The following is a 10000-nucleotide window of genomic DNA, read 5'->3' on the forward strand; positions in this document are numbered from 1 at the left end:
ACACAAATGAAGATATTCTTTATGAAACCGGAGGGATTTCTGTCCGTCCATTTAAAGTCCATTCCTCTCAAACTTAAAAGATCCAATAAATGTCATAAAGGCATCGTAAAGGAACTAATTGAGTGTCTAATCCAAATCTTCTGAAGAGACACAATGGCTTTATAATGATGGATATATTTAACACGACGCGCATACTGTAGTAAACACGGACGTTCAAGTGAGTTTCAGTGACATTATTACATTAAACGACTATATATAATGTTGAATTTAATGTATAATAATGCAATGGGGGAATATTTGTGGGTCCTGATAATAATACACAAATAATAATAATAAAAAAAAAACAAAACGTTATTTTGGCTTAAAATATCGGGATACATATAGTATCGTGAATTCAGTGAATATCGCGATTTATGTCGAATCGTGACATGAGTGTATCGTTCCACCCCTAGGGGCAACTTATGTTCATAAGTGAGTATAACCACATAAATCGTTACGGTTAATTAATTGGCCTATGTTTATTTTGCAATCGTTTGCCTAGCGTGAGCTCCAAAAAGTAAAAATTGTGTAAAATTAGGGATATATATCGGCCACCATTTCGGTATCTGACGATTTATATAGGGCTGTCGCGGTGACGGAATTTCCCTTGCGGTAATTTTGAGTGGCTCAATAGTAGGGATGCGTGGTATACCGGTACTGGGAAAATACAGGTATACATTTTATATCAAATTTTACGATATCATGATTTAGCTAATTTCGGTAAATGCTGCTGCTGTTCCGTGTTCACGTGTTTCGTGCGGCGCGATGGACGCAATTCTGCCTCATTCGCGTGAATGGCGAGAATTGACCGTCTTGCGCGAGTGGTGCTTTTTGTGCATTCACGCGCTTGAAGCGAATTCGCGTCTGTCAATTTGCATGGCGTTAACCAATCAGGAGCCTGCTCACTGTGGTCACATGGTGAACCCTGCATCATTTAAAAATACTACTGTGTCACAAAATTGAGTTAAGACTTTTTCAGGTGAGAATGTAGTTGTTTAAAGCTCAAATCTGCTGTTTATTTATAAAGAGAGCGCCTATCCTTCTGACGTCTGTGGATCTAACGGGCGATCTTTGCTCTCATGAATCTATCATTTGTTGTCTGCAAAATCGTTTTGACTGAGGGCAAAGAGAAGTTTCATACTTTATTTTTTAAGGATATTTAAATATACATGCAGTGAAGTCCATGAGTTGCCTGGACCACATTTGTGTGGCGTTTAATATATTTTCTTAATGAAAATGAAAAGAGGCAGAGTGGTGTTTTATGACATATTTCTCCTGGAGCACCTTGAATGCGCGTCTATTTCGCTTCAAACACTCGATTTATACGCGCGTCCAATTCACTGTTGACGCGGAAATGGATTCAAAATGTTCAAGCGTCCAACTAGACGCGATTTTGACGCTCTATTCGCGTTTGGTGAACGCAGCATTATGCATAAAATCTCTTGTACATTGAAATAAAACTAAATTTATTTAGAGAGAGGTATTTTTTTTATTCTTTGCCCAAAAGTTTCATTCATACTGGAGGCCAGAGGGCGCCCTCGAGCAGAAGCTCCACATTTCCCTCAGAGAAGTAATAGCTTTCAGGAAATCGCTAATGTGAAGCTAGCGCTGTGCAAGTTAGCAGAGCTGAATAAAAAGAAGAGAAATGCTTTGATTAAATATGACGACAATTAACACGACTGCATCAAGATATGGTGTATTTGATTTCTTCAAGCCTTCTCGGGTATTTTCATAATAATAAAGCATGCAGTGCTGATCGACATAGACTTTATTACTGTATAGCATACTATAAAATAATGCATCGTCGGCCTCATTCTGTTCATCTGCTCACAAACACTCAACTGACGATATGAAGCGGGTTAAAACAGGTTATTAAACGTTGTATTTTGTTGGACAACACTAGTTTGTGAAGATGTTTGACACGTGTTGCTTTTTCAAACGCACATTATAATCGACTCAAACTCAGCAGTGCTTTCAGACGGATCACAGATCAGCTCTTCACTGACACGCTGGGCATTTATTTATTTAATAAAAATCGCAGCCTTTGCGCTTTCATAATCGCACATAAGCCATATCGCGATTCGATTTCGATTAATCGTGCAGCCCTAGTTAAGATGTAACGAGGTCATATTCAGAAACCGAAATTAGAGCGTTGAAACAGGAAGTGAAATAAACCAAAGATAATGTCAAATAAGGGTCGACATAACAGAACACAAACCTGACAATAAAATTGAAGGGCTATTGTTATATGTATAACAGTAAGTTTTGATAATCTAATCTGACTGGACAAACTTTCAGTTAATATTTCACCAGTAAAAGCAGAACTACTCATCTCAGCGCGTTCTAGACATCTCCCGCAGTTTCTCTTGAAGCCAATACGGAAGTGACTTAAACTGCAGTTCATGGACTGGCCACTAGAGGCAGACTCCAGAAGGAGCAGAATCTCATTGAGCTCATGTTAAAATGCCCAACTTTACAGCAGAAGAACACATGTTTACAGTCTGGGACAAACTGTGGTTTTGGTCTATACGGCTAATTTTGCCCTTCATGACGACTGTGAGGGGGGTGAATTATTTTATAACTCATTCGTTTACATTATATAAAGCCTTAAAGTTCTGCATAATTAAGGGCGTGGACACTTTGAGTGACAGGTCGTTTGTCTGCTAGTCACCTAGGCTCCGCCCACGTCCCGCCTCTTTCCCCATTTTCTGTTATCCGGGAGTGACGCGCTGCCAAGATGGCGACAGCCAGCTCGACCCGACTTTACGCTTCAGAACTGCTCTTCAAAATCCAATGGGTGACGTCACGGACACTACGTCCATATTTTTTTTTACAGTCTACGGTTCTAGACGGGATGTCAGTCAGTGCCATTACGTTGTTACACCACAAGGTGGCGGCAAGGGACTGTCTTTGAGTGAGTCTTTAAGCCAGGGGTGTCCAAACTCGGTCCTGGAGGGCCACTGTCCTGCAGAGTTTAGCTCCAACTTGCCTCAACACACCAGCCTAGAAGTTTCTAGTATGCCTAATAAGACCTTGATGAACTGGTTCAGGTGTGTTTAAGGGGTTGGAGCTAAACTCTGCAGGACAGTGGCCCTCCAGGAGCAGGATTCGACACCCCTGCTTTAAGCCATTCATTCAACTACACGTTCAAAAACGCTGATTCTTTCAAAGAGAGATGTAATGAACCGGCTGTTGAAATCATTTTGACTTTGAACGCCCCTTTAGAAGACTCAGCTGACCAGCAATGCGTCGACGCCAAGACAGATTTCGCATGCTGGCAACCTTTGTTCACGAATGTGTCTTGGCCTGAAGGACAGACGCAGGTATCGCATATGCTCAGTCGATCTCTCTCACATTAAGTCTGTTTAAGCTTGTTAAAGGTGCACGATGTAACATTTTTTCAGTAAAATATCAAAAAACACTAGGCCTGTGTTATATATTGTGCTCAGTTGAGTACTTACAATATCCCAAATGTTTCCAACTATTTGGAAATCGTGAGATGCTATTTTAACCGAGGAACACGCGTGTTGCGTTCATCTTATTAACAATCGCTCCACAACACTCGCTCCTGCTTCTGCTTCACTACAGTAACGTTAATAATCACATCAACATGATTTCTGCCCGAGTCCTATCCCGATTCTTTCCCTCCGGCTGTGCGGTGAAGACCACATGTCCGAAGATTGTGCGCTCAAACGTAGTATCATCAAACTACGCCTTTGTTTTGAACAGGCGACCTCTAGCGGACGAAAAAGTTACATAGTGCAGCATTAAGTGCAAATCTACAGACCCTCTGTACAAATCACCATTTTACACATTCATTACTAACTGATTTTATTTTCAATTTCTTCAATAGTGCGGTATTTCAATATTGCGGTTATCGCGACAGCCCTACCGATACATGTTCATTTTTAAGGTTATCGTTATCGGTCCGATAAGAAAATGATTAAAGCTGATAAATAATGCATTATTTCCTTCAGTTGATGGGTTTGAATTGCTTGAAATATGTTTGGAATTAGGGCTGCCACTAACGACTATTTTTATATCGATTAATCTATCGACTAATTTATCGATTAATCTATCACCTGGTTTATCGATTAATCTATCACCTACTTTATTGATTAATCTATCGCCTAGTTTATCGATTAATCTATCACCTGGTTTATCGATTCATCTATCACCTACTTTATTGATTAATCTATCGCCTAGTTTATCGATTCATCTATCGCCTAGTTTATCGATTAATCTATCGCCTAGTTTATCGATTAATCTATCGCCTGGTTTATCGATTAGTATATCGCCTAGTTTATCGTTTAATCTATCGCCTGGTTTATCGATTAATCTATCGCCTGGTTTATCGATTAATCTATCGCCTGGTTTATCGATTCATCTATCACCTGCTTTATTGATTAGTATATCGCCTAGTTTATCGATTAATTGATGAATCTATCGCCTAGTTTATCGATTCATCTATCGCCTGGTTTATCGATTAATCTATCGCCTACTTTGTCGATTAGTCTATCGCCTACTTATTGATTAGTCTATCGCCTAGTTTATCGATTAATTGATGAATCTATCGCCTAGTTTATCGATTCATCTATTGCCTGGTTTATCGATTAATCTATCGCCTACTTTGTCGATTAGTCTATCGCCTACTTTATTGATTAGTCTATCGCCTAGTTTATCGATTAATTGATGAATCTATCACCTAGTTTATCGATTCATCTATCGCCTGGTTTATCGATTAATCTATCGCCTACTTTGTCGATTAGTCTATCGCCTAGTTTATTGATTAATCTATCGACTAGTTTAGCTTTAAAAAAGGAAAATGTGTGCAGGTCGGTCATATCGGCTAGATAAAACTATAAAGAGGACATTATAATCGTATGTTTGGGGCATGGATATAATGTTGAGGCTTTGCTTTCTTTAATCAGGCTCTCAAAAATGATATAAAACGTTGGGTTAAGATTTATCGGCTTTCAAAGAATTATCGATTATATCGGTCAAAATTGTCAGCCCCATGTAAAATGTGAATAAATGCATTCCCACCCATTCTTATACTTCGCAGTTTAACCACCACCACCACCACCACCACACACACACACACCAATTCCCGTTTCCTCACATGAAACAGTTATGAAAGCCGGGTTAATTATCATTGCACAAAATTTGAAATGTGGAGGTTAAACCCGGTATTTAAAACCCAGGAGTATCGGTGTTATATTGTGAAATCCGCAAGGAGGAAGAGTTTTATGAGCTGCTGTCAGGTGACCGGTTTTATCTGTCATAAACATAAGGGAATGTGCCAATATGACATGACCTATATTAAGTTCACCTGGTTACATGTCATTAAGTAAGACGAACTATTGATGCAAAATAAGAGTTATATAGGACAAATGAGAACAAATATGAAAACAGCTGTCATTATAAAGTGTTTTAGATGGGTTATATCGGTCATAAACACATAAGGGAATGCGCAAATATAACTTAGGTTTGATATAGTTGACCTGATTGTGACTACAGATGCCACATAAGGCACTTTAAAGACATAATATTTGGGTTTATACTTCATTTGTCCTGATATTTTAGGTCGTGGCTCATCATATTTGCATTAAATGTGTAACATGTCGACAGAACAAGGCCTGTGAGCTCAGCTGAACTCATAGAAATGAATGCAGGCAAAACATTAGGTCAACTTTGATGATACAATGCATCTTTACCGCGACGCGCGTCCCCGACTGAACGGGAACGTCACCTGGCAAAGGAAGCGAGCAAACGCTTGGGAACTTACGGTGCATTTCCTGCCCAGATGGTTGAAGAGCACTTCGTTTTCTTGCTGGGTGAGAAGAAGGGAGCCGGCGCTACTCCCAGGCCTCCTGGTTGAAGGCGGACCGCTCATTTTTTGACAATCCGACGGTGTGAACTTGTTATCAGGAAGTGTTCAACAGAAAATGCGCGTTCATTGATCTCTGATCAGCGCAGCTCGTGTCCGGAGCCGTTCATATCCAGCCCTGTGTGTCTCGGCCGGGAATGTGTTGAGAGAGCTCCTGCGTCTCACGAATCCTCGCTTTGGTTCTCCAACGTCGTCTCGAGCCTCTAAACTTTCATCTGAACTCCTGTGCACCGAGCTTTCGATCCAACATGGCAGTGCCACCGCTGCGCATGACAGTGAGACGCAGCGCATTTCAGATCCTACTACGGCGAAGGCGCGCCTTATGAATATTAACGACGTTCGATGAGACGCCGGAGTTGATTGGCTGATGGACGCGGGTGCTTGTCAGTTAGCGAATCAGCGAGTTGGTGGGCGTGTCTTGGGAATGAATGCGACTAGACGCGTTACCAGGCAACGTCAGCATGAACGCCTTCGCCATAGTAGGACACAGGTCGTATTTAGTATGCGTATAATGTAAAAACGTTTAAACGCTTATTTTAAACATATTTGTTGGTTGTTAGAAAGTTGCAAATCGCAATCAATGCATTAGCGACACTTTCGGAGAGAAACGCAGTGTGGGCGGAGTCATGACGTCGAGCGAAGTATAAATATATACACCGATCAGGCATAACTTTATGACCAGGTGAAGTGAATAACACTGATTATCTCTTCATCAGCTGTGTGTTAGTGGGTGGGATATATTAGGGAGCAAGTGAACATTTTGTCCTTAAAGTTGATGTGTTAGAATGGGCAAGCGTAAGGATTTGAGCGAGTTTGACCAGATTATGACGGCTATGGGTCAGAGCATCTCCAAAACTGTGGAACTCCAAAAAGGTGTCAGAATACACAGAGCAAACCTCACAACTTACAGGACTTAAAGGATCTGCTGCTAACATCTTGGTGCCAGATCACACAGGTCTAGTGGAGTCCATGCTTCGACGGGTCAGTGGACGAACACAATATTAGGACATGCCTGATCGGAAATAACCCACAACAATGAAGCCAAGTGGATGTAAAGTTAATCAAATGAGGAATGTTACACTTTGCAGTCCAGGCCAGCAAAATAAACAATCAAAGCTCCTAATTACAAATACACACTTGAACTCTTTTGGCCCTTTATTGGTATGTCAAATATATGTCAAAGTTCAACATGCCCTCAGATTTGGACATAGCATTTGATGCAGCAATAACACATATACAATGGGCCTGTTCTTTCGTATTAGGGAATATCTTGACGTCAGGGATGGGTGAATTCAGTAATTCACAGAAACACGTCAGCTATGTCCCTCCGTGAAGGTCTGAGGGTAAGAAAATGTGAAAATATTTGCTGCTGTCAACACTGATTAGTATTTCCAGTCGCAGCTTGAAGTTAGTCACTCCCAAACATGATTGAGCTGTGAGGTAAATAGACAGAAACCGGAAAAACCAGTTAGACTAGAGAGAGAGAGAGAGAGAGTCAGTGGGTCAGTAGACAAAACTGACAAAACAAAAGTCCTGACAATACATATTCATCACATAAAAGTCAAGACAGAGATTTTTTTATACATACAGTAATTGCACATGTGTGTCTGTAAAACATATTTTGTATTATTTGGATGCAATATCTACCTCCTCCATCAATGTTACAAATCCATAAAGTTGTGTATTTCCTCTTTCCTATAATGTACTGTTGATTGTATGCTCTGTGACCTTTTGCCTGGTTGTTAAAAATGCCTTTGTTTATTTTATATAATGTAATTTGTATTACACGTGGCCCTATATGCGTACTGTGTTTTTATTTTTATTTAAAGGTGCACTATGTAACATTTTTTCAGTAAAATATCCAAAACTAGGCCAGTGTTATATATTTTGTTCAGTTGAGTACTTACAATATCCCAACTATTTGTAAATCGTGAGATGCTCTTTTAACCGAGGAACCGGGACGTGTGAGGGCGTGGCCTGTCGATGACATCATATCCGCGTTAGTTTGCGGTTTTATTCTGCAGAAACGCTTTACTCTCACTGCAGTGTGAACAAGTGTCATAGCAGCGGCTGAGAGAACGCACAGAGTAACGCCATCCCATCATCAACACACTCAGATGTGTGTAATATGATCAGCAGAGCTGTGTTACCTCACACTCATGAGCGGAAGCGGCGACTGTGGCATAATAAAAGTCCCGCTGCTCGTGAGGCGTGTGTTGCGTTCATCTTATTAACAATCGCTCCAGCGGTTCCTCAGCTCCTCAACACTCGCTCCTGCTTCTGCTTCACTACAGTAACGTTAATAATCACATCCACATGATTTCTGCCCGAGTCCTATCCCGATTCTTTCCCACCGGCTGAGGTGAAGACCACATGTCCCATGAATCCGCGCTCAAACGTGACGTCATCAAACTACGCCTTTGTTTTGAACAGGCGACCTCTAGCGGACGGAAAAGTTACATAGTGCAGATATAAAGGCACAATATGTAAGCCTGACGTCGTCATACTCAATTCTAGTCAGAATTTGAGTCTGATCTGCTCCATTGGGCTGTGATTATGGGGCGTGTTTCAACCGAACCAGGAAAGACCTCAATTGGATAGACCTACAACCAATCAGAGCAACGGAGCGATGCCTAAATTTAGTTTTAAAATGTCAACAGAACTCAACTGCACTGTGTTGCCAGGTCCGCAGGTTGAAGCGACCTCAATTATGTGATATACAGACCCAGGAATGCAAATATTAGCAGGCAAACCTGCCAAAATAACACATATTTTACCCCCCAAATGCCATTTTTTTCTTGAGAATCCCCCCGGAAAGCTATTGGGCTTGTTTTTGGCTAGTTTTGAGTAGCAATTGGGCAGGTTTTGTTGTAAAAAACTTGCCCTGTCTGCACGCACTCGTGTATATATAAGTAATTAATAAGTAATGTTAGAAGAAAAAGATGAGTGTACACAATCTTTGCCGGTGTTGTAAAAAAAGAATTTAAGGATACACAGAGTACTTACCAACACCATCATCATTTCTGAGAGAAATAGTAAAGGTGAATGCATATACGAACAAGTTCTCCGTTTAGGATTAGAACAAATTCAACCCAAGCGCTTTTGATGACGTGATGATTACGTTACTGTTTATCATCTGTCCATCATCGTCTAAAGCCCGCCATGATGATTTCATTGGTCCGAACAGTTTCTGTTCAGGCATAATTACTCCTCTACCGATCAAGTCCAGACCGAACTGCCCGAGCTCAAATGTTGTGGGCGGGGCTAAGTTCGGCTGGCATCCAGGCTAACAATATGTAAGATTTTAGGATTAAAACATCCCAAAACCACTAGAGCAGTGTAATATATGTTGTTGACTTGTGTGCACAATCCCAAATGCTTCCAAGAATGTTTAAATCCAGAGAAATAAGTGATTTTAACCAGGACAGGGACCACAGAGACCCTTGTGATAAATAAATGTATCGTATTTATTATAATCCGTGGCGATTTCAGTTGACGAAAAAAATAAATAAAAGCGTGATAAGTCGCGAACAAGCGACAAACTCCCTCAGTTTCTCTTGAAGCCAAAATGGAAGTGACTTAAATTGTAATACATCGACTGGCCACTAGAGGCAGACTCCAGAAGAAGCAGAATCTCATTGAGCTCATGTTAAAATGCAGAAGAACACATGTTTACAGTCTGGGACAAATTGTGGTTTTGGTCTGTACGGCTAATTTTGCCCTTCATGACGAATGTGAGGGGGTGATTATTTTTATAACTCATTCGTTTACATTATATAAAGCCTTAAAGTCCTGCATAATTAAGGGCGTGGACACTTTGAGTGACAGGTGGATTGCCGTTTGTCTGCTGTCTGTTAGTCGCCTCAGCTCCGCCCACATACATCCTATGGGTGATGTCACGGACAGTACGCCCATATTTTTTTACAGTTTATGGGCACACTTGGCATTTGACCTACAAAAAGTGACCCCAGCAGGTCTAATTGTGGACAGCGCCACCTACTGGTCAAACGCTATACAGCTAAAATAATGGCTAATCTACTCATAACTTCTTTCTGTGACCAAATAAATCTC

At 40.9% G+C, this 10000-nt stretch overlaps 1 protein-coding gene across 2 annotated transcripts in view; it reads right to left on the reverse strand.

Annotated features, from left to right (window-relative positions):
* waslb (WASP like actin nucleation promoting factor b) overlaps nucleotides 1-6200 on the reverse strand; it is a 41560-nt gene extending 35360 nt beyond the window's left edge. For both annotated transcript variants that reach the window (XM_079817919.1, XM_079817918.1), the window contains exon 1: nucleotides 5828-6200. In XM_079817919.1, the coding sequence (XP_079674045.1) occupies nucleotides 5828-5935 (108 nt within the window). In that variant the 5' untranslated portion in view covers nucleotides 5936-6200. The remainder of the gene's footprint in view (nucleotides 1-5827) is intronic.
* Nucleotides 6201-10000: the final 3800 nt, after the last annotated feature.

The sequence above is a fragment of the Gobio gobio genome, assembly GCF_949357685.1.
Source record: "Gobio gobio genome assembly, chromosome: 5".
NCBI lineage: Eukaryota > Metazoa > Chordata > Actinopteri > Cypriniformes > Gobionidae > Gobio > Gobio gobio.